At 40.7% G+C, this 25,566-nt stretch overlaps 2 protein-coding genes across 6 annotated transcripts in view; both read left to right on the top strand.

The window, feature by feature from the left end:
* The window catches only part of LOC108498987 (WAS/WASL-interacting protein family member 1-like), a 14,122-nt gene extending 4,532 nt beyond the window's left edge, over positions 1 to 9,590 (top strand). Inside the window, exons 2-3 of the mRNA XM_017818351.1 lie at positions 6,147 to 6,739; positions 9,362 to 9,590. Coding sequence (XP_017673840.1) covers positions 6,147 to 6,739; positions 9,362 to 9,590 — 822 coding nt within the window. The remainder of the gene's footprint in view (positions 1 to 6,146; positions 6,740 to 9,361) is intronic.
* Positions 6,217 to 24,197, top strand: CHST10 (carbohydrate sulfotransferase 10). Of its 5 annotated transcripts, XR_001875381.1 has the most exons (7): positions 9,476 to 9,567; positions 11,086 to 11,220; positions 14,014 to 14,111; positions 16,854 to 17,088; positions 18,893 to 18,998; positions 20,886 to 23,658; positions 23,787 to 24,197. XR_001875381.1 is itself a non-coding variant. In XM_017818442.1 (6 exons), the coding sequence occupies exons 2-6, from the start codon at positions 11,109 to 11,111 to the stop codon at positions 21,421 to 21,423; spliced, it is 1,089 nt and encodes a 362-aa protein (XP_017673931.1). In that variant the 5' UTR covers positions 6,217 to 6,251; positions 11,086 to 11,108; the 3' UTR covers positions 21,424 to 24,197. The 5 variants fall into 5 exon arrangements, 4 of the variants coding, with proteins under 4 accessions (XP_017673931.1, XP_017673930.1, XP_017673933.1 ...); XM_017818442.1 differs by lacking the exon at positions 9,476 to 9,567 and adding an exon at positions 6,217 to 6,251 and having other exon boundaries at positions 20,886 to 24,197; XM_017818441.1 differs by having other exon boundaries at positions 9,462 to 9,578; positions 20,886 to 24,197.
* Positions 24,198 to 25,566: the final 1,369 nt, after the last annotated feature.

Raw genomic sequence — 25,566 nt, forward strand, 5'->3', positions numbered from 1 at the left:
TGATACTTTCTTGAATGCTACAGTGATGGATATAGAGCATTAAACATTAAACAACAATTACTTTGTTTGAAGTATAAAGCTGGCACCTTCAGTATTGCCATTTATCAAATACCTATTGCAATAGCAACAGTGACTTATTCATTTAACTGTGTACTTTGTAACTGAGTATATTATAATACTCTTCAGAGTTTGTCTATGAACACAGATTTCATCTTGTTAATCTTCTTTCATTTAAGTTGAATACATAGCAAGAAGATGTAAAATCATTCTCCCTCTTTTTAGATGAAGAAACTCCCGGAGATAAGCCATAATGCTTCTCATGGTTGAGCTATCACGGCCAGTGCTGACATAAGGTTTGATGAATGGCTGATGGTCACACAGTTCCAAAACATCAACTGCTCTTCTAGTGAGCTGAATAAATGGAGAAGCTGGTTGCTAACCATCAGTTATACTTTGGGGGATGTCAAAGCTTCACATTACATGTTGAAAATAATATTATACTCTCAAGCCTTTTCCTTGTAGTAAGGCTGAAAGCTGTGTCAATAAAATTTTCTATTTACCCAGCCCCTCATATTTTCAGGGCTCTTCTTGGTGGTGGTTGCCAAAGCTGGTTAAAATACACTAATTTTAGAAATAGGAATTTTCAAATAGACAATCTCCCATGTGTTCTCATCTTAGTGAGAACACGATTTTATTGTTGCAGCCCCAGACTGACTGTGGACTAATATCTTGGGAAACATTAAGCTGAAGGAAATAAAATTTACCAGAGATAATCAAGGCAAAGCTAGGTCTTGTGGGCCTGATGTCTTTTTTTCAAGGGCAAGAAACTTCAACATAAGTTTCAGTGACTGAAGAATTCTGTTGACCTCGGTATTGCAACTCCAAAGGCTGTGTTCTTCTAAACAATCCAACTTCTCTCTCTTAATTCTTCCTCCTATCCCTATTTTTGTCTACATGTTGACTGGGGAACTTCCTTCTCCCTTTTTTTTTTTTTTTTTAGTATTGTGTCATGCAAACATGTATGGTGAATTACAGGACACATGGTAACATCATTAACTCTCATTCAGGAAGGCAGCAAAATAGCCCCCTAAAAACACAAGGCATTTTCACTTTGTGTTTCTCTTTTTATTTTTAAATAAAGACTCAAGGAAACTATGGACTAAGCTCCAGATTCTGTAAAATGATAGACCCTTAATTTCCACTGAAAACAGTCAGACATAAATAGCTCCAAAATTATTCTTGGTTGAGGAGCATGCTCCCAGAGGACCATAGTCTGGAGCATGGCACAGAGGCTGCACCGTGGAGGAGGACATGTGCCCTCCCTGGGGAGTGACTCCCTGATGCCAGAGCACAGTCTGCCTTTGCACTGCCTTGGCCAGGAGGACATGCCAAGAGCTATGAAGTCCCAGCCCTCTCTGACTTGCCTTGCTCAGTTTGGATTGTAGAGCAGTGCCTGTCATTTTAGGATAACCCTTCTAGACTTGCATCTCCTAGTAGCTGTAGCACAAACATTTTTTTCTTGCCTTCACGAGAGTGGTACTGTTCCTAGTTAATTATGGAGCTACTGGTATATGGGAAACAAATGTTCAAATTTCTCCTGATAGATACCACAACTGCCATCTCCTAAGAGCCAGCTCCAACCAGCAAGTTATAAATTATTTTAAGCACTCAATATCCCTGTGAAAGCTGTTCCACTTAATGTGAAATACTCTGATCCTACCTGTATTCATTAGCAAATGGGACCCGGGTTCTGTACCTGCCTCCACCTCTTTTTTTTATCCTTACACTCCCATGACCCAAGTCACCCCTCAGCTTCCTTCAGGTATTTCTGCTTACCCCAAAACTGGTCAGTTTTCTAAGGCGGTGATAATCAAACAGAAGACAACAGCTCTCCCAACTCTTGATAATGTAGCACCACTGGTATCAGGTCAGTCAGGAGTTGCGTCTTACCATGTTGTCCTCATGTGTTTTTTCAACATTTGAGAATGTGATCTCAAACACTGGCAAAGAAAAGTATTGGCTTAGAGTAGCACTGCTGTCTCCACCCAATACTCTCTTTTGAGAAACAATGACAAAAAAAAAACCCAAAAAACTTAAAAACCTGGTTTGCTTCTTTATCTGTGCCCAGAGCAGTTCTGGCACTCTCTGTCTGTGCAATGCCAATCTTGCAACTCCTGTTGAGGCCCAGAACAGTGCATGAGTACATGCAGCTTGGCCTCATTGGAGTCTAAGTCACAGATGCAACACTGAGCACTGTACCTGCAGTATCACAGCAACTTTGTCACCTGGAAATTGTACCCTGGTGAATGCAGCAGGTGAACTTAAGACTCAGCTGCTTGCCAGTTTGACTCTGCCAGCTATAGAGAGAAATGAAAATTGGTAAATCCAGCTGTCTGATTCAGGCCATGAGGAAAGGAGAGGGTTAAAAGAGGGTAGCAGGTTACTTTGAAGTATAGTAACTTGTTTTGAACACTAATTGCTTAAGTCAATTTTCTTAATTTGTCTACTTTGGAAAACACCCATAACTGGGACTTAAAACTCTATTGTTATTTCTGATTTTTATTTAAAGAATTGACTTACCTCGATACATTGACATGATAATTTGCTTTTTGGCTGCACTCATTTTGTGACCTATATAATTAATTTTGAATCATTGAGTTCAATTTTAATTGACATTGATTTGATAATTAAATGTAGTTCTTAGCTCCTCTAGCCCAGTCCTAGCAGCACGTTTGGTTCATTGCTATTAACAAACGCCGCAAAGCTGTTTTTGCTTTTCAAACTATCAGCTCAGAGATAGTGTCTGATGAATGCAAGATAAATTAGATGGTTCAGCTAATGACCTACTTACCTCAGTCTATACTTTTTGTGTCCTTCTCAAAGGGCAACAAATGGTGTAACGATATGAAAAGATTTAACAATTCCAAGGCACTTATCATGGGGTAAAATTTGTTTCTACCCTGAAATAAGAAGTGAACTTAGTCTTCAAATGAACACATCTAATTTGCTGCTTATGGATCTAATCTTGCCACTACTGTAGCCAGTATGATTTTACTACAGATATCAGCCCTAAGGCCCCCCACTCTCTCCACACACCTCAGTCATTTCTATGCACCAGCTCTGTTTGACATGCACTTTATAGGTCATTGCTAGTTGAAATTGCTTTATATAAAAATAATCCAGGAAATACATACTACTTTATGTATTATATTTAGGCCATACTAGAAAATCCTACATCTGTATGAGGCTGTATATTCTTGTATTCCTTGGCCTGATTTTTTTTTTTATTTCTGATGTGTTTCTTAGTGACTATAGAGGCCACAAGGTATTCTATATGTTCTAATTTGTATCAACCAGAGCCACATTTAAATAAGCTCCCTTATGTTCCAGAAAAAGAATCTGCTAGTGACTATCACATCTTAATAAATGTATTACATACCAAAGGTGCCATGTCTGACCAGCTGCAAAGCAAGACACTTGTACACAAGAGATCTCCTTTAGTGATCAGTTATGCCTCAGAAATACAGTCATGAAGCAGATTGATGAATTCACTAATAATGGCTCTGCACTAGGAAAAGCATGTCTTCCTGCTGATTTAAATAAGATTTGTTCTTCCTGAGTACTTGATGCAGAACCAAGTGACTTGTCTTAAGGTCAGCTCTTAAGGAAACAAAGCATGACTAAAAGGGCTACCAAGACTAATCCTAGTAATTGGCATGGGATTAAAACCTGAAATAACACCAAAGGGTGAAAAATAAACATAGTGTAAGTTGAACAGTACTGGCAAGCCTAGGCTTCTGCTGAATAGGATAAGCTTGGAAGGTCAAGGAAAATGAGGATTCTTTCAGTGCGATTAGGCTGGAGTGTTCAAATGCAAACTGCAGTATGATTACTTATCTTGTCCACGACAGGGGCTCATTTAAACATTTTTGCTATGCTTAAATGCTATTTGGAATTAACTCATACCAAGAGCAGTCAAGACAGCCTGCCACTGACAGATAACTTCTTATAATGCTTGAATGTGTTCCTGCAGCTCAGATGTCCAGTACCACCTCAGTCCTCCCTGACTGGCCAAGTTGCAAATGTTAATCTCTTGCAAGTAAGACTCTTCCAGGAGAAACATCAAACCTGGAATGAAGATATACAAGACATATTTAATTAGGACATACAAATCTTTTTCTAATGGCATAAACACTGAACATGTTATTAAGATGAATTTTTTAGGTTTAGGCCCATGTTCTTAAAGAAAAAATGGATGCATCACTTCCATCGGCTACAGAGGCATATCTCTCAAGAAGTCACTCTAGAATGTCCCAGAGAGGGGAAGGGTGACTTTTCACCAACTCAACTATCCTTTGCATTGCTCTGACAATGTAAAAGTTCTCTAGTATTAAAAAGAACTCACACTCAACTGTTGATTTTGCTGCCTATTTAAAGTACTAAACCTAACAGTTTAACATTATTAGTAGCAAGAATCCTGTTGGCCTGTACTAGCAACTGCATAATCCAACAGTACAGTTGCCTATGCAACACATTCTTCAACTTCATCAGACACTTTCAGGCCCAATTACTGACAACAAAGCTTATTAACTGTGCTTAGTTTGGAAAATTGGTTTCTTTTGTACTGGATTAATTATTACACATGTCAGTAACAACATACTTGAAAGGTTAAAATTCTTGAGCTGAGCCTGATAATCTGGCAGGAATTAGTTCCACAGCTGGAGACAGTTTATTAATAAATCTGCATGGCTGCGGTTGTAGTCATCGCTTTGAAGCCTGAAGAAAGGAGCAACTTTCTAACCTGTTCAAGACTCAAACTGGTGACTGCCACAGATTTCCAACATGCTTTGCCAACAAAGTAACTGTCACTTATCACAATTTCTACTTCACAGGTAGAGGAAGGGAGGCACAAGAATGTGGTGTCTCAAGATGCTGTTACAAACAAACAGTCAGGTAGAGAATTGGTTTTCTGATTACTGGCTTTTGGCCATTGGTTCCCAGTGAAAGCTATTCTTTTTGCTGCCTCACTGAGGGCTAGCAGCCGTCAACATAGCACTGAACACATGGCTGCTAAGACATTTGCATTAGCCTGTTCTGCTCCATAGGTTGGCTGTGGCATCCATACCAACGACATCATCCTTGGACTTGGTTGGGCTTTAGCACAGTGCAGCATGGTAGTCAAGTCTGAAAATGCATGGATCAGAGGCTCTAAATCCTCCTCTAAAAGGGAAGAGTGCACTGTAAGACTGCAAAACGTGCCCAAGAGGACTTGTTTAAATAGTTGTTAAAAAGAGACTCATCACCAGCACTCGGTTTTCATGGGATTTACGGGTATCAGAGTCCTGCAGGTGAGCATCTCTCTGGTCCAGTGATCAGAGTGCTGTGTGCAGCAACTGTGCGTGCACTACTACATCGTGTCTTTGGGGGGAAAGGAGCCCGGGCAGGGCTTTGGGCTGTACAGCAGAGCTCAGACACCTGCCTTCACACTACTGCTGTTCTTCCCATGTTTTACGGCACCTTTCCTCTCCTCCTGGAGCCTAAACTCGCCTTGCGTCTGCCATGCCGGGACGAGGGGTATTAAAGGTCTTTTCCAATAAAAATGATTCTGTGATTCTGTCATTTTCAGGTTTGTTGTTGTTGTTGTTGGGGGGGGTTGTGTGGTTTGGGGTTTTTTTGTTTGGTTGGGGTTTTTTTGTGGTTTTTGTTGTTGTTGTTGTTGTTTGTTTGTTGTTTTTTTTTTAAACACGAGCGTTAGGGACCTATTAAAGGTTTTTTGAACAGTAAATAAAAAACCAAACCAAACCAAGCACACGTATACACGTGTATTTACGCGAGTCGGGCTCGCACGCCCCGCTCCCCCCAGGCCGAGACGAGGCGGGGACGGGAGGGCAAGGGAGGGAAGGGCAGAGCCGCCCAGCCCGTCCTCCATCCCTCCCCCTCCCGCCTCTGGGCGGCCGGGTGCGGCGCTGCGTCTTCTCGCAGCCGAGCCGCGCCGTTCCTGTGGCGGCCTTCATCTTCCTCCCCTTCCCGGCGGCGGGGCTGGGGCCTGCCCGCGGCCTCGGGAGGAAATGAAGGCAGTGGTGGCAGGGCCGGGCGGCGGCAGCAGGGGCTGAGCGGGCCCGGGGAGGCGCCGCCGCCGCCCGCAGCCGGGCGGGGGGGATGTGTCGGCAGCCGGGGCCGCCCGAGCGGGCCGGCCGTGCCGCCGAGTGAGGCGGGACCCCGGCGCTGCGGGGAGCGGCGCTGGAGGGCCGGTAAGCCGGGGAGGGCCGGGCAGGGGCCCGGGCGGGGGAGGCCTGGCGGCCGGCAGTCCCTGGGAAAGGCTCCTCCAGCACCCCGGATCGGGCGAGGAAGGCGGCGGGCGCTGCGGGCATGGCTTATCCATCCCTACCGGGGATGAGGAGAAGCCCGCCTTGCTTCCTCCTCCGGAACGGGAAAAGTTCACGCCTCTTCAGCCCAGGTCCTTGCGCCCGGAGCCGGGGCTGGGGGTGGGCATTGCCTCGTTTCGTCCCCTGCCTGTAAGATCACGGCCGTGTCCCGGCTTCCTGGGGGGGACCCCCTTGTGTTTACGGAATGAGCGGAGCCCCCAGGAAGCCCCGACGCTGGGGAAAGAGGAGCTGCTGCCGTTCCCGGCTGTGAAGAGCGTGGGGTGCCCGCTGGAGTGGGAGCTGGTGTCTGTCAGACAGGGCACGGCGTGCTGGGGTGGAGGAGGGTCCCATTCCCGAGCCTGCCCCGGACCGAGGTGGGTCACGCAGCGGTGCAGGCGCTGCTGCTCCCACAGTTGGTTCCCATCCCGCTGACAGGTGACCTGTGCGTGCGCAGGGAGAGCTCCCCTCTCCAGCAGGAGCTGGAAGAGCAGAGCCACGGGCCTGTTCGTGCCGTCGGGAGGAGAAAAACCTTAGGAAATTACCAGTTTCAGAAAGGCCTGGTATAATGTAACATTGTTTAGTTGCACCACACAACTTGCCAAAGGAGCCTGTGTGACAGATTTTGATCTAAGATTTTTTTAAAGTGTAATAAATTGGCCAGATCTCTCACCTCTAAGATAACACATAGGAGACATTGATGAAAATGGATTAGTTATCCCAGCTAGCTGTTGTTTGGCCTTTATTACCAGTTCAGTTGAAATGACATCATTAATCACGTGCAGATGGGCAAAGAGTTGGGAGTTTGGGACTACTGGCATGCTGCTGCCAGTCATGATTCCCCCAGGCACTGTCCTGCCAAGGAGCCCCAGTCCAAGCAGCACAAGCTGCAGAGCAGAGACCGTGCACCGAGTTTTAATGTTAAATGTTCTGCACTTTATCCCATCATTCCCATGAAGACAGCAGTCTTTGGCAAAGTATGAGTGTTTATTTGAGGTAGCAGGTTACTCGTGAGCCATGGGTCAAGCCTGCAACTCTGTGTCTTGATCTTTGGTTCTTGTTTGTGTTTGCGGTCCCATTTTTTTCTCTTGCAAAACTGGCATCTGGCTAACCGGTTATGTGACAGTTTGTGCTAAGTAGCCCTGAGAGGGAAGGACAGAGGAATGGATGGAGAGAGGAGTTTTGGGGATCTTGTGCTCCTAAAAAGTGTAGAATTGTAATAAGCAGGAGAAGGAGTAACTGGAAAACTCACTGTGTATTTCATTGTGAGCAAATGGACTACACCTTCAACATATTTTTTGCTTCTTCTACTTGTAAAGAAAAAAATGTTTTAGACAACAAGAAGTAACAGACACTTTTGGAAGCAGAAGGAAACTATTATAGAGAAAAAACAGTAGCTTGTACATGTATTCACTAGAAAATAAGTAACAGGAGAGGCGACAGAAATACAGTAATATCAGAATAAAGCAGGAAGTGCAATTACCATATGTGAAAACAATAAAAATATTAAAGAAGGTAGAGAAAGTGAGACATAAACACATTATTTAAAAAAAAAATACTGATCATTGCATTTAAGTGAGTGTAATGGTTGAGGTACTCCTATATATAATTTTGAATAGTCCTGCTTCTTGAGATCGGTGATAAGCTGCTGATACAGATGTAGTGTAGGATGCTGGAAGTGAGTAACAGTGCCAGGCATTGTAGTTACATTATGAGAGATCCTCTGACAAGACTATTACTTTGATAAGTATGGTTGCAGAGTTGCTGTGTGCATAAAATAAAAGCAGACAAAGCTGCTTTACATTTTCCTCTCAGCATGAACATATTGAAGGGTAATAGTGGTGGTGGTTATGGATGTGACTGCAGTTCTACTCCCTTTCTGCTCTCTTGAGTCCGGAGATGCTTCTGGGTGATTTTGGCTGAAATGTTCTATCCCTACAGCACAGGACCTGGCAGCACAGTCCTGTGTATGCTAATTGCTTTTCCCATGTCATTTAACGCAATTTCTTAGAAATCCAATACGTAAATTAAATAAGGGGATATAGATCAATAGGCCTTACTGAATGGTATGCATCCATCACCATTATAAAAGTGGGCAGACTAGCAGGGATGCTATGAATGTTGGAGGCTGTTTCTACCCTTCTTAATGCAGAACAAATATACTGAGTTGGATAGAAAGGTCTGGCCCAGACCTTTCATTATATGTCTGAAAAGCCCATAGCTGATGGTTAGAAAGAAATTTCCTCCTGCAGAGTGTCCTCTTAAAGCTTCTGTCAGTCTGCTGCCTTGAACTGAGGTTCCGTTGTTTTTTGAGTGTTGAATGGTTCTCATGGCTTAGCAGAGCTACCTAAAAAGCAAAAATGTCATTACTACATTTTTGTGTCTTGATATCTGATCTAAATTTCCCTCATCTGTGACAGTTAGAAAATTTTTCAAATGATCATTACATCTGAAAGATAAATATCAGTGCTTAAAGTGGGAGATGGTGGATGTCATGGCAGACTGAAAAATGAGGACCTTTGAGACCTAGTGGTTGTCAGCATGAATCTTAGGGCAAGTTTTGTACAAGTGCAATGGTAGATAGAGAATAACTTTTGAACTACTTAGCTGGAAACAGGTCAGTCCTCTGGAATTCATGCACACTCAACTGGCGGTTGGGGAATTGCATCAGAAAACAGGCGATGACAAACGTCTTCATGGAAGTCACAGCACCTGTAATTGTCCAAAAGACAGTTGATGCATCTTTTTAAGACAGTTGATGCATCTTTTTACCTAAGTGTGGTGCTTATAGGAGAATGAAACCATAAAAGAGGAGGAAAAAAAGGATCTTTCAAAAACCAAGCTGAGAAAATAAAATTAGGCCTGAGCACTGCCATCCTTGCTAAAAATTATGATTTTTTTTTTTATTTGTGATATTATGTTCTTTTCCTCTTCTTACCCATTTTGCATACATCCTTCTGGTCCTAAATCTGTTTTGATCTGCTTGTCTGCCTGCACAGGCTTTCAACATACCCTGAAGACATTTCACTTCTGTCTGCTACAGTGAGAACTCTTCCTGGAAACATTTGCATTGCTGGAAGGCAAAAGCTAGTTGGAAAAGTGATTGGCACCTGTAGCAGTAGTACTGATGTTGCAGATGGACATGCTGAAACAACGTCAAAACCAGGCTTACTTCTGTTATTGAAGCTTTATGGGAACAAAGAAGGTGGAATACTGGTATATGACTGAAAAACTCAATATAAATTTCCTTAGAAGTATTAATCAGCACATTTTTAGCATCTTAAATGGGAATGAGGGCATATGGCTTATTCCCTGGTAATTCACTCAAATGGCTGTATAGAAATTGTGATCACAAACCATGCAGACGTGACTCTCTTTGAAATTGCATGTGGCTACTTTAGGAGTGAGTTTGATCCTATTGATAGTTGCACGCGTGATTTTGGATTTTTGTTCTTCCTGAGGCTACAAACACAAATCTCACAGGATTGTTGTGAGGATGTCATTGTATGAGATTTTTTGTATTAGATCCCCTTTGGTTAAGTGTTTTGACGTTGTGTTGCATGTGTCCTCAAAAGGAAGCATTCACTTACATTTTAACTTTCCAGCACCCGAGTTCAGGCCCTCAGGTGTCTGTCTCTCCAGCAACAGTAGAGACAATGGTGCTGTATTTTTGCAGGATAAATATTCAAACCTGAGAAGTCTCAGATTTTGGTATGTAAGTGATGATGTTTGCTGTTAGGTTTTTGTTGTGGGTTGTTGGAGTTTTTTTTGCAGTGGAGCTTTCACAGATACTCGGTGGCAGCCTCTGTGTGTATTGCCCATCAGAAGCTGGAAATTCAGTGAAAGATGTAGCTTAAAATGATACATTTCTCTTAATGGCTGGGGACTTTTTTTGTCATGGGTTTCCTTATATTTAATCTTAACTTCTAATAATAAAAAAATAATTTATTAGAGTTACAGTTTGAAAAATCAGGATAGAAGTGCTTAGAGCAGTACAGCAGACTTTAAAGCTGCGAGGCAGGGTAGATGCTGCATTCATAATACTGTGCAGTATCCTCATCTTCACTCTGCTTGGATTCTGTCAGTTCCTGTGGGTGGTTTCTTTGCACATTAAATCTGCAGTCTCAATCGTTTGGGTAACTCTTCCTGCTGTACTGGGGAAGTCCTGTCTGTGAGGCTTACCTGCAGGGATGCAGCTACAGGTAGGAGGCACTGCTGCAAGGAAACCCTTTTTATTATTTGCATGGATGGTGCTTAGTGTTATATGTCCTGAGGTGACTTGGGATAACCAAGTACGGTGTTAATGTTACATCTAGCACTGAGAGCGCAGCTTTCTTCATTCTCCCTGCCTTTCCTACAATGACCTGTCTTGCTTACTTAAACTGAAAAATAAACTATACTGTAAAAAAATCAGGGGTTTTGCTGATCTGTCTCCCCAGAGAGACAGACAGTGCTATTGCCAGCACAAGGAGGGAGCTGGGAATGTGTATGTAGGGGTGAAGGAGGAGCGAAGCCTCCCTTTGATAGCAGCTGGTGGTTACATTGCCTCAGCCTTAACACTAGTTGAAAACTCAGCTGAATAGGCAAAAAGTAAAAAGTGAAATCTACTGCTATGTTTTATGACACACATGCACATTAGAGTTTTTGCATTTTGGTTATGGAAAGTATTTTTCTAAACTGGGACAAAAATAATTAATGTGTCAATCTTTCCTCTTTCAAACAGGAAGCATCAACTTTATATGGCTCATGCCTGACAACATGCACCACCAGTGGCTGCTGCTAGCTGCATGCTTTTGGGTGATATTCATGTTCATGGTTGCTAGCAAATTTATCACGTTGACTTTTAAAGACCCAGATGGTAAGTTCAACTTTGATGTGAAACAGAAAATTGAGTAGTGTTTCACACAAATACTCTTTTCTGTGAAAAGTAGCTCTTAGCATGTTTACCACTTTTCAGTAGGACTGAGAACAGAACAACTAAGTTTCTAGAAGTGACATGGCTGACATTCAATTCCTGCTTTTCTTGGTATAATTCTGGAAAACTAACATCATGTCTTTTCTTTGGTGTTTAAGAACAGAAGGGATCATGTTTGCAAGTACTGTCTTTTAGGTCAGGTTTTTCAAGTACATTTAGTTTCAGTAGCACGATCTACTGGGGTAGATGTTGTGCAAAACAAGAGAGCACAATTACCTGCTTAAACTCAAAGGAGACTCACAAGGTATTGAAGAGTTCATTTCACGTGATATTAGTTTCTGTCCTTTGGTGGCTGCTTGTCTTGTGACTGAGGTATTATGTAAAACTTGTGGAAAGTTTTATTTCCTTTGCAGTGCAGTCTGTGTAGCCACCTCTGCCCTGCTTCTTGCATTCAGTGTTATCCTCTGCTGTTTGACTTGCAAACAGCTTATGGGCTTTTGCTTAGCTTAAGTAGCCCAGATGTTATTAAGCTGATGAGGAATTTAAGCCATTTGATGACACCACACAGCACAGTTTTCAGTCTGCTAAGCAGCTGCTTTTACAAAGTCTTCCTACAGAGAGTTTTGGGTGAAGGTGATGATATGACAGCCTTAAGAGATTTGTGTTTCTGCATCTTCCTAAGATATGTGAAAAAATGTGTAATTTTTGAAGCGCTGACATCACTGGTGCCATGTTTCAGTAACTTGATAACATATTATGTAACTGGATAAATATATCAGGTGTACGTTTATAAACAGCATGCCTCTATTTGGAGATGTGTTCAGAAAGTCTTACAGAGGAGAACTGTAGGCTAACTTAGCTTTCCTTGGACCCAGCTGTTTTTGAGCCCTAGCACATCTGCAAATCAGCTGGCCTTATGTTATGTAGTTGTATCTTCCAGTATTTCATTCTATACCAAGTCTTGTTTCACAGTTCACTTATTTGTTGAGTGGTCCTTTCATCCAGAATTTGTCAAGAAAATTAAAATGTATTTTTAAAAAAATAAATTATTAGATTATACCCTCTGCATTTACTTGCTTTTTATTACCTTGGCTTGCCCATTTTTCTTTTTTTTTTTTCTCTATACTGAATATTCCTCTCTTTTTGAATAGTTCTCTGAGCAGACAATGTATAAACTCTCAAGCTTGCCCTGCAAAGGCATGAGTGTGGTTAAGTGTGTGTATGTATTGGAGATACCAGTGCTTGTAATAGAACTAATAAAGAGATGTACTCTGAATATACCAACAGAATTTTGGAGGAAGTCCAAACAGGATGGCAAATCCTGGAGAAACTCTTCCAGACTAAATAAACTATGGCTTGTCAGAAATTTTCCTTATTTGGATGTATCTTTTTAGCAGATAGAATAAAACTGGCAGATGATCAAGGAATCAGTGTTCTTTTGCTTAAGCCTTTTACCGATGTCTTGGGTAGCATGAGCAATAGGAACTTCTTAATGAGAAAGAGGAATGTTCTGTCCATCGCTAGTAGCATCTGCAGGCATGATTTTACACAATGATAATGAAAAATACCTGACCTGCTCTTCCACTGAATCAAATTATTTTACAAAAGAATACCTTGAAGTAAGTCTGCACACAATAGTAATTACAGTATCTGATTGGCTGCATGCTTACATTGCTTTCAATTCTAACTTCTTTCTCCATGCGTACCCTTTGTTAAAATCCAGTGTAGGCAGAGTAGAGTACTCCCTTAAGTAGAGAACACAGGGAGTACACGTATTTTCTCAACCATAAAACAGTAAGTCCCTGTGGATGCAGACAAAGAAACATTATTCATTGAAGAAGATGTATGAAGGGAAAAGTAGTCCAATGTGGATGTACATAAATTTTCAGGGAGAAATAATTTATTGCTTTGTAATAAGAGAAATCTGCTTGAAATTATTTTTGATCTTTCTGCACTGTGTAGACTAAAGCTACAGCCTTGTGTTATTTTTCAGTTTTTCTGTACCATACCGTATGCAAAAGATAAAAAGGATTCTTGCCTTACATGCTTTAATTTGGTCTCAAAATATTAGCTGCCCTAAAATCACTAAAAGAGAACAAGAGTATCAGCTAAGTTTGTTATTAAGGGTACTGTCTAAGGAAGGCCATCATTCCAGTAATAAGGGAAGAGGGGATCTTTATTGCTGGTTAGAGGTATTTACTTAGAGCACCACAGAAATAAAAGGTGGTCCTTAATGACACTTTTCTTCTGATAAGTTTAGGAGTTTACAGCAGAAGAAACCTATCTACTAATAATAAGGGAGAGAGAAACCTTATAGATTAAGTTTTTTATTTGGACATGCTCTGGGAAGTTTATTGAAAAATAAAAAGCTACACACAAGTCCATATAATTGTACCAAATTGTCTGTCAACTGCGACATTTGAATTCAAGATTTCCATGTCTCTGCACAGTTTGTTTAAAAAAAAAAAACAAACAAGAAAAAGATCCCAAGTAAAAGATAATGGGCATGTTTGGTAAAACTCAGCTGAAATTGCATCCAAAATTCCTACAGTGTGCATCCTTTAAAATATTCATAGTCTGTCTTGTGTGTTGTCCAATACCTTTCCATGTCGAAACAAATCCTAACGTTTTGTAAGCTTAATACAGAAAGTAATGTTCATTTGTGTTAGCGGTAAAGCAGAAGTAGTTGCCTTCCCCTCACCTTCTGTAATGCTCTTATCTGTCTTCCTTCTTTAGGCTACGGTGTCAGGCAAGAGTCATTGATACTGACAGCTGTGACAAAAGTGGAGGAGGTACATGTGCCGGAGGAAAAACATTGGTCTGAAGAATTCCAGGTGCATACTGTTGAGATAAGGGTTACATGTATTAAAGAGTAGGTGAAAATAAGAGATTAAGTAAGGACTTCCTGTTGTTAAAATGAATTGCTAGACATGAATTATTTTCAGACTGTTCTATTTAGATAGAACCGACAGAATTCATTTTAACTTCACAAAGCTAGTTTGTTTCGGTAACCTGCTGTTTTGTTTCATCTGAATGATTCAACTTACCGTGTTTCCATTTCTAGGAGAAAATTTTTACAGTACTCCTTTATCAAGTCAGGAGAGTAATTTTTGTTAATTTTTTTGTCTTTTTTTTTTTAATATAATGGCCCGGTTTTGGATTACTTGTATTCTGCCTTGCCATAACCATCAGGTTTGTGGTTGTTGAGGGCAAGCCTTTATCTTGTCTATTCTCTTAGTCCTCTGCCAAAACTCTCTGTTTTCTTTTTGTCAGTCTCTATTTCTTTTTCATGTTTTATGCTCTTCGTGCTTTCCATTTCAGCATTTTTCCAAAGTAGATTGTGAACACAATAGTAATCAATACAAGTTGATCCTTTAGATGCATAGTTCTGTGCCTTCAGCAATAAAGTAGTACTTGCTAATTGACAAGGAAACTCTGAAAATCCCTTATGCAAATGTAAATTTGAGACCAGTTGCACAGTGGGCAAAATCCAACTTATTTTGCATTGGTACCTTAATGACATAAGTCATCTTATGTTTAAAGTATTTTTGTGATGCAGCATAGAAGGTAGGTTAGCTATATAAATGTGACGCTTTTTGTTTTCATACGTAAAACCCATGAAATTTAGGTTTGGAAAAAACACTTTGTTCAGTGAAAGGCTGGCAGATCTGTGTAGTCAGTTTTAATATCTTCCTTTACTTGTATGGAAGAGGATAATAAGGTTCCTGGATCTAAAACTATTCCCTCTTGAATTCCTGGCAGCATGAAATGTAGAATAACAGCATTAATTCTAGTTGCATGCAAAAGGAATTGTTTTGAAAGATAAACAGTCTGACAAACTGTTCAGATTACATTCTTGGAGAAGAGTGACAAACAAAAAAAGTAGAATGAGATTATTTTTTCCTTAAGGAGTTTTGGGACAAAAAGCAAAATCATTTCTTTTTCATCTATAGCTTGGACACTGCCTAAAATTATAGAATCACAGAATGGTTTGGGTTGGAAGGGACCTTTGAAGACCATATAGTCCCAAAACCTCTGCCATGGGCAGGGACACCTTTCACTAGACCAGGCTGCTCAAAGCCCCATCCAGCCTGGCCTTGAACACTTCCACAGATGAGGCATCCACAGCTTCTCTGAGCAACCTGTTCCAATGCTTCCCCCTTGTAGGAAAAAATTTCTAAATGTCTAATCTAAACCTATCTTCTTTTAGTTGTAAACCATTATCCCTTGTCCTGTCACTAAAGGTCTGGAAAAAAGTATCTCTTTATCTTTCTTATAAACCCTTTGTAAGCATTGAAAGGCTGCAGTGAGGTTTCCCTGGAGCCTTCTTTTCTCCAGGCTGAACAACCCCAGTTCTCACAGCCTGTCTTCATAGGAGAGGTGCTCTGTCCCTCTGACCATCTTCATGGCCTTCCTCTGGGCCTTTTCTAACAGGTGTATGTCTTTCCTGTGTTGGGGCCCCAGGGCTGGATGCAGTACTCCAGGTGGCAGTAGAGTAGAGCAGAGGGGGAGAATCATCTCCTTTGACCTGATGGCCACACTGCTTTTTTATGTGGTTTGGGATGCATTCGCCTTTCCAGGTTGCAAGTATGCAGTGCCAGCACGTATCCAATTTTTCGTTCATCAGTATCCCCAAGTCCTTCTCAACAAGGTTGCCCTCAATCAGTTCATCCTCTAGTCTGTATTGCTATTGGGGATTGCCAACTATGTAAATCAGTTAGTGGAAGGGTGAAAATTTGTCAGTAGAAATTTAAAATTTCCCATCACCTCTTAATCAGAGAATCTTCTTTTTCCTCTCTCCCCATTAATTGTGCAGCAAGAGGTGGTTGTGGTTCCTGTCTTAGTCTCAGAAAAATGAGACATATGAAAGAGTTCATTCATCTTTGGGGAGAGGTATCCTGCCTACTTATTTTATTTGCCACAGTAAGCACTGATGCTCATTGTCCACTTAATTTTCTTTCAACTTGGATAAATGGAAACACTGAATGCCTACAGGTGCTAGAAAACAACACAGAACTTTTATCCTAAATTCTTTTCCAGACACATGAGTCACAGAATCACAGAATATTTGAGTTGGAAGGGACCCACAAGGTTCACCGAGTCCAACTCTTAGCCCTGCACAGGACATCCCCAAGAATCACACCATGGGTCAGCCCCAACTCCTCAGAGTTTAAAGCATAATTTATGTTGAAATTCCTGTCCCCAACTCCTCAGAAGCTTTCCTTGGGGCTGTTGAAGCTTTGTTGGAGTTCCAGTATTTGGTCAAGGCATGTTTTATGCACACAGATAAGACCCTCCTGCTCTGCAGCAGACTTAAATTATTGTATGGAAAAGCTCTTACTACTGTATCCTACTACCTAATGAGTTCAGATATGAACCAACAAGTACAGAACCAACAGCAGCAGCACAGGAAGGACAGGAAGAACTGTGGGCTACTCCTTTAGTTAATATATAGCACTGTTTTAATTGTGAATCTGGGGGTCATTAGGGTGCGCTACTTGGGGCTTTTTAGAATTTGATCTGAAAACTAAATTCTTTCGCTTTTGTTTTTTCTTTCCCCTCTGCATTTCATAAAGCCAACTGGAAAAGCTTTTTCTGGAAATCTGATCCGCCAGCCCCTGGTTCATATGGAAAGACTTGAGCTTCTCAGGAACATCTGCAGAGACACTGCATTGAGAGATCTTTCTCACACTGCAGTTTCCAAATTCGTCTTGGACCGAATATTTGTGTGTGACAAGCACAAGATCCTGTTTTGTCAGACGCCAAAAGTGGGCAACACTCAGTGGAAAAAAGTCTTGATTGTTTTAAATGGTATCTACTCTGCTGTGGGTGTGTGGGTTTCTTTGAGGAGGAGGAAGAGAGAACAGAATTGGTCTAATTGGAGCAACATAAAAATGGATTCTTTCTGCATTTCTGTACACTGATACTCAATTTCAGCCTTTCATTCATCTCAGTTGCTTCTAGTCCTTTCAAAACATCCCTTTAAAATAAGATAGACCTTTCTTTCTGTGAAAATAAATATTGTTATTACTTGGCTCAAAAGGGATTTGAGTCATGATAGAGTACCCACATGCATGTGATAGGCAGGTTTCTTATCTTTGAAGGGGTGGCACTAATTTATAAAATTTGAAAGTATTACAAGGTGTAATTAATTCCTAATTAACAATAATAAGAAATTTCTACTAAAGGCCACTGACTTTAATTAGAGTTTTTTAGCCATGAGGAAAGCTACTTAAAACTTGGCAGCTGCCGTTAGTCTGTACAGCTGAAATCTTGTCTATGTTCTATCACTGAACCATTGTAAGAATTATGAAGATTCTGAGGTGCTCAAGGCAACAGTTTGGTCAACAAAGGTATGTTATAAAAGACTGTAAAAAAAGGAGTAAAGGGACTAGTGTGTTTGAAAAATTATCTACAAGGTGAACACTGCCTGTCTACATGTAGCCTACCATCCTCTTCTAGTAGCCTGGTATGCCAATAAAAATAACACATTTCCTCAGGGTTTTGTGCTGTACCACTATCTGTATATGTAAACTTAACATGATCATATTTAACACACCCTTGTTTGACATGAGACCATCTTGCCTGTCTGTGGACCAGGGCAGTGAATTTGCTACAGATATTTGCATCAGTTGATGTCCTCCTGTTGTTTTGCAGGTGGCATAATTTTCCAAGATCTAGGCAAAACCTGAACATTGTAAACCCAGCTTTCTTGTTAGAAGCGCCCTGCAAACAGCCAGCTCTGCACTTGAGTTTTTGTTTTCTGTACCTTATGTGAACTAGTTTGTGCACCCAGAGAGAAGGAAACAGTCACAAATTGGCAAATGAACTGTGTCCCTCAGCAAGACCTTTGTAGCAAGGAGTATGTGTTTAAAAACTTTAATATTAGTTTCATCTTTGATATATGGATAGGAGGTAAAAATTGAGCAGAAATATGCCTATATCTATGGGCATGCATATGTCATAATACCTATGAAAGCCACACACAAAGAAAGTACTAAATATGGAATCATGTGAGTGCATTAGAAGTACCTACTCTTATCAGCATGTCGGAGATAACATGCGAAGAATGCCTCAGGACAGGCAGGGATGTATTGGCTACACCGAGTGGAGGATAACTCATGTCTTAACAGCAGGGAACTTTTCACCTTGAGCTTCCTAGTTCAGTCATGTCAGATAATGATAGAAAATTGTTTCTATATAAACACTTGTCTCTTTTGCCTTAAGCTGCCAGCGTACCAGTATCTGCTGGTGAAGGCTACTGCTGCAGTTGACCCAACTTTCTCTTCTTTGGGTGGTTTCAGCCGGCAGGACTGATACTTGAGGGGGAGTAATTTACATCCAAATACATAAGTAGTTATTTGGAGGTTCAGGATGGGGAAATGCAGATGTGGTCTTGGATCTTGATGTCACATACCCTAAAGAATTTTAACAGGTTCTAGCTTTGCAGTCAGAATCTCTCATAATTTAACAGCTTTATGCATAGTAACTGTAAATGGTAAGAATACAGAAAAGAGAAAGACATAAATGTGTCAGCCAAAGGCACACACGCTTGCTTTTACTCACTGTTTCTTCCCTTGAAAGAATAACTTGCTCTCTGATTTGGTTTGTCTAGGGGCATTTTCTTCCATAGAAGAGATCCCAGAAAATATTGTACATGATCATGAGAAGAATGGCCTTCCACGTTTGTCCTCTTTCAGTGACTCTGAAATTAAAAAACGGTAAGTGGTGGCTTCCAATGGGTGTGGGCAGAGTGGTGGTACGAGCAGTCAGGGGTACAGCTGAAGTCTCCATCTGGAATTGAGGACAGCAGGATTTCTGCTCCACCAGTTGTATTATAGCACTATTCCATTATCCTCACAGATGTTGCTGTGTCTACTTTTCTTCTGGCTTTCAAAGAGAACACCAGTGTAATTTGTGATACAGATAGGTGAGCCAACCAACTCCCTCTGCATATAGGGTTTCCATAGTTCAATGCATACGTAATTTTTAGATAGTTGGCTTTCAGAAGGGAAGGTTTAGTTGGAAGGTCCATCCTGATGCCTTGGATGATAAGGATGGATGATGCCTTGGATGATTACTGCTTACAGGCAAGATTGTCACTGCAGGCAGACTTACCAGGATTGAACTAATTAGATTTGAAATGTTAGTGCTTCTTAGCCTGAGAGTATTGTCTGTTCAGCTGAACCACTTTGTCTTCCTGTTTGGATGCTTCTAGTTATTTTCAGAGCCGAAAAAATACTCTGCAGTAGAACCTTCTACATTACTTTGGCTAGATTTTTAACTCTCTCTGCTCTCATCTCTACTAGAGCCTATGCCATATATAATCCCTGTGAGGGGTGGCAACATGGAGAGAACAGGACATAAGATGGCAGTGGACACTTGTAAATATGTGCTTACAGGGGGTTTGTGTGTATTAAGCCATTTTGAAGAGTCAGCCCCTTATACATGTGTCAGCTGCCAGTAGAGCTCAGTGCAAGGTTTGTTGCATGCAGTGGCACAAATACATTTATCACAGCAGTACCTGTGGAATTGGAGTCGCTTGTGTTGATGCTGTGCAAGAGAAGATATTGGCACTAAGTTCTTGAGAACGTGGATGTGTTCTCCCTCCCTGTGAATAGCCCTGCATAAAAGTAACTGTTCATCTGCAGGATGAGCCATAGTTAGGATATTTAAAGTTGAATGCCATTATGATTTGGGTTGTTGCATTCAGCTTATGACAGAAGCTGTGGTGGAGATGCATAACATGGGATTGGTTGGGAATTCTGAATTTACCAGAGAATTTAAGTGTACAGAGAGGGGATGGTGTGGATTTGTTGATCTAGTTTGCTAACCTCTAGCCCTGCCTGGCTAGGAGTAAGTCAGGAGAACCTGAAGACTGATTTAAGTGCTTGTAGAGGCTGAAAAGAGTCCATCCACTTATTTCAGTGAGGACTGGGCTCTCAATCTCTTTTTTTGGCTATTTACTGAGGTAAACTTTGTTTTCAATTTATTTTAATCTCTGACTACAGAATATTACATATTACAGTATCACAATAATAATGTGAAATTCTGTTGAAAACTGTAGTCTCATGTTTCAGTGATGTTGTCAGCCATTACTGAAAGCATGACAAAACAGTAAATAAAATGGTAGATTTTGTTTTTTACTTAAGCGGCAGTTTGTCTTATTGCCTGCCAGTGAAAAATGCAGCCCTCTGTATGCATTTAGCTGCACCAAGGGACTTTTCCCCTTGTCTTTATGTATTTTGCTTTTTGAGCTTAATCACATGGCATTAAAAATACCTTTGATTTGGAGCTTTCAGCATCTTTTATCTCCTGTTTATGTTCTGAGATAAGCTAATCTCCTCCAGTTGAATAAAATGTGAAAACTAGGATAAACTATTTCCTCTTTGTACCGTATACAAAAACTGCTAGTAAGAAGACACAAATTGTATTTCTAGTCCTATTGATTATAATATTGCTAGACTATCCCCGTAGTGTAGTATTCACATTGCCATGTGTGTGGTCAGTTTATGTATGTTTTGTAAGTATATGCTAAAAAGAATTTAAACACTTAGCTAAACACGTTCCTTAATTATTCAATTTCTTTTTTTTCTTCCTCTGTTTAGACTGAATTTATACTTCAAGTTTTTTATTGTTAGAGATCCATTTGAAAGACTTATTTCTGCATTTAAAGACAAGTTTGTGCACAATCCTCGGTTTGAACCTTGGTACCGGCATGAAATTGCTCCCGGCATCATTCGTAAATACAGAAAGAACCGCACAGAGACCAAAGGGCTGCAGTTTGAGGATTTTGTGCGCTACCTCGGTGATCCCAATCACCGATGGCTGGATGTTCAGTTTGGTGACCACATCATTCATTGGGTAACATATGTGGAACTTTGCGCTCCCTGTGAAATCACATACAGTGTGATTGGACACCATGAAACCCTGGAGGACGATGCTCCGTATATCTTGAAAGCAGCCGGCATAGACCACCTGGTATCATACCCCACCATTCCACCAGGCATAACAGTGTACAACAGAACAAAAGTAGAGCGGTATTTTTCAGGAATTAGCAAGAGAGACATAAGACGCCTCTATGCACGATTTGAAGGTGATTTTAAACTCTTTGGTTATCGGGAGCCAGATTTCTTGCTGAACTGACACCTGGGATAAGCTCTGAAGAAGTGTCTCGTGGATTCATCTAAACCTGCGTGAATACCAGCTGCAATGTTGACAGAGAATGACCATTTGTTTTCTAGCTTTTTGATGTTGCTCCATTTTTCAGTGAAATATTTGTCATATGAACAAGTAGGGGCTTACAGTTGTTGTTTACCGACCATGTTTTCAGTATATGACATTGCAATATGTTAGGAATGGTGTCTCTGTTATCTGAAATACAGAATTTCACTTTGCCCTTCTCCCCTCCAGGAAAAAAAGAGGGAGAATAAATGGGCTGTGATCTTGCTCTCCTTCTCCCAGACAGAATGCCATTTTTGAAATGTTGTGAAGTATTTATAAAGATGGCAGTTTCGCTGTAGGTTAACTCTGACATGTGGGTAAACGTGATGATTCATACTCATGAGGAAGTAGTGTAGTCTCCCATGAGCTTTGTAAATGAGAGGCCAGTATAGGACTAAAAATTGACAAAATTGTCTAGGTTCTGTCATGTGGCTGCTATAACTGTAATGCTGATCTAATCCCACTCTTGTTTGTCAAAAAATGAACCTAATTAGACAGACGCTTTAGAGGTGTTAAAAATGGGACTGGTTCCAGACCCCAGTTGTCTCCGTATTTTTGTCAAGTGTTTACTGTACTTACTACTGATCTATTGAGCCTCATAATTCTGCTTTTGATTTTCGAGATATTATTTAATTCCTGGCTGTGTAAGTTATCTGAGAACACCAGATGCAAATGGAACATAGAGGAAATATGAAACTGCAAGGGAAACTTCAAGGAAAAATAAAGTATCCACTGTATTTGTGGGAGCACATATAGTAATCACGAGATGCTCTCACACAATATAACTTGTTTTTATTTCTAACAGTTAAGATTAATAAAGAAGTCACAAAAGCAAGATGTCATATTAAAGAGCTGCTAGAGTTACTTGGATTAACCATCTACCTTTTTCTTATATCCAACCTTGCTCAATGTTCAGTACCTCAGAGAATAGAAAGTTTATCCCTCTCTGAAAATCCATCTCCCTACTGCTAAGGGAGAAAAGAAGACAGGATGAATCACTGATTTTTTTTCAGTGATTCACTGCCATGATGTCCCAACTCAAAAATGCCCAACATCTGTGTTATCAGTGGGGTGGGTTGGGTACTTGCCAGGAGTTTGAATGTCACTTAAATTTGTGTACCCATTTTATGTGTTAAAAAAAAAACCAGAACTGAGTGGATGCAGCCATCATATTTGCCTGTGCTTGCATTGTATCTCATAAAGAGCAGATTCTTGTTTGAATTCACCAGCAAGAAAAATTGGTGTGCTGCCCCCTCATCCTGCAGGCCATGAGAGAGAGAGAGACCACGTATCTGAAATACAGGAATTGCTCTGTCACAGTGAGCATGTGAACTGTATTTTTGAAATCATAGTCCCAATAGAGTTATTTGCAGATCAGCATAATGTTGGTGGCTAGAAATGCTAATGATGGCCAGTGCTATGGAATCTGCTTTTATATCCAGCCACAATATGTCTTTGATAGTTTCCTGTATTAACACAAGGAAACATCTTGCACTTGTGTAAAAGGAAAGCTGTGCCAAGCTGACATGTGCTGCTACCCACAAAAAGGAAGCCCTGTTGGAGCTGGAAATGATTTAAGAAAGATCTCAAAAGACAAATTGAAATAAGGGAGAATCATTAACTGGGCATCATCAGCATGAGAATAGTCCAAGGTGGCAAAGCTGGCAGGTAGGATATTTTTCAGGAGGATTTAAAAAAAAAAAAAGCAACAGTTACAGTGCCCTAACTTGTTAGTTCTTAACCAATGATAAAAAAGATGTTAACATCTCCAGGTTTTTCTGTGGTTTACTTAATATGGGAACTTAGCAAAATGCACTGTTAAACGCATTTTGGAGCTAATGACCTGACTGATTACCTCGCTGCCAATTTAAAATGTAACAGTAAATAATGTATAGTAAATTCAGGCCTTAAAGTTTAATTCTAATAAAGATAAAATAGACTTGTTTTCCTTTGAAAGCGTAAGCTACTGATCACACAGAATGCCAGTGTATGTTTTTATTTTTCTTGGTAAATTACTTAATGTCTTGATTGCTTAAAAATTGCCAGGTGGAAAGTGCTACATAAATATTAAGTAATAATATTTTTTACTAATAGCTTTCTCTGCATTGAGTTCTCTTGGACATCTATGAAGAGAGCTATGGACTGACCTAGGCAGAGGTGTGTACTGCTCTCCCTTCTCTGTGTTCCCACACTTTTCAGGCTGTAATGCTTGTTATCATTTCTTCAATTCAAATGCAGAGTTTCTCCTTTCAATGATACCTTCCTGAGCTATGTTTTCTTTCTAGAAGTGTGGAGCTTTTTTCCTTACATGGCTGAAGTAACAATGGCACAATTTTGGTGTGACTCTTAAGGAAACTTGGATACCACGAAGGTCCTTGCCAAGGTATGGTAGAGTTCTCCTTAAGTCGTTCCAGTGCAGGTAGGGTGGTCAGAGCACACTGTGCTGGGGAAGAGGCTCTTGCCATGATAGTTATGATGAATTAGGTCCTTGTGGTTTGTTTTAGCTTGACTGTACTCTACACAAGGCTTTTACAAATGTAGTCTCAGTGGCATGCATGAATGTCTTTTGCCTGTTCAGATGCCATTCGCATACCACTTTCAGATGATATTTATGTCATATTGTTTGAACTGCTGGCCCAGATCGTTCCTTCTCTTTCTTTATTGTTACTGCTTCAGAAAACAAATTCATATCCTGACTGTGTGCATCTCTGTCTCTTTGTTGTCTCTCCTGAGCAGCTTTTGAATCCTTTGGCCCACTTTAACCACATTTTACAGAGGAAAGTCGAAGGATAGTGAGTTGCAGCAATATTCTTGAAAATTCTTTGTACATTACAGAATCCATGCTATATGTTAGCTCTAGGTAAAATATAGACAGGAAACAGTTTTACTGTGTCTGCTCATATGGAGCTCCTTGTTTCCAATGGACTCCCTTCGCTAGTGCTCAGTTTGGCCTCTTATATCAGCTAACAAAGACAAACATTAAATTAAAATGTATTCTATAGGTCCGTTATCGTGACATTCCTAATAAAATTGAACTGATTGGGGGTTTTTTTGGTATCTTGGTGGTGGGGGTTTGTCTTCCTTGTGAAAATGGATCCAGAGTTCACTTGCTTGTGAAACAACTTTATGGCAATGCCTGTCCCCTTTTCTTTTAACTTCAGCATACAGTGCATTACCACTGGTGTGCTTTCTGGTTGCATGCCATGAAGATGTTTTACTGTAGTTAAAAATATATATGCATTTTTTAAGTTTGGCAACTGTTCTGCCGAACAAGTAGTAATTCAAAAATGTCCTGAAAATACATATTTCTCACAAAAAAATGTTATTTTCTGATTCATGCGCAGCTGCTGCCCTCTTTGTACTGGGGTAGTGGCTACCTGCTGCTCCATGTGTCTCCATCCTCAGATCAAGGAAGCCATCAGACAGCTCTGGATTTTCTGCAACATTACTTTTTCCTTGAGGTCTTAATAACTTTGTTGGTTGGGAAAGCCGCCTTTGATCTTATCTGTGCTCCAGAAAGTTTGCTGAGAAAAAGAGTGATTGTATAGGCATTGCTTAAGCTTATTTTCTCAGATGAAAAGGGATGTCTTGTCAGTATATCTGCCTGTATCTGATATCTCTTAATTGACAGAGAGAGTGTGAATGATCTTTCTGCTTAATGGCCCTGTAGTGATTTACGCTAAGCCCCCATCCTATTATTACGGAAACGTGAAGGGATCTGGAAGGAGGTGTAAATTCAATGTGTGCTTATTTTAAACATGAAGGTGTAAAGGAAACTTGACATGGGAGTTGGTTCCTGAATATTTAGCGCATCCAATTACTCATTATGTGTCATCTGCAGAGGCTGATGTGGATTCTTTGTGGCCTGTGCTTGAGAAGATTATGGAAGGTAGAAACAGGCTTGTGGGTGGTGGAAAATTCCCTTTCAGCCCAAGTTAGCTGTGCATGTTCCTGGGCTGCTGCCTTGGGGAAGGTTTTAGAAGGAAATGATCCTATTAGCAGCAAAGCCTGCGGTGCTTGGGCTGGTGAGTGGAGTGCCTCCCTCCTGGAGGAGGAGTGAGTTGG

The sequence above is a fragment of the Lepidothrix coronata genome, unplaced genomic scaffold (assembly GCF_001604755.1).
Source record: "Lepidothrix coronata isolate B3197 unplaced genomic scaffold, Lepidothrix_coronata-1.0 Scaffold68, whole genome shotgun sequence".
Lineage (NCBI taxonomy): Eukaryota > Metazoa > Chordata > Aves > Passeriformes > Pipridae > Lepidothrix > Lepidothrix coronata.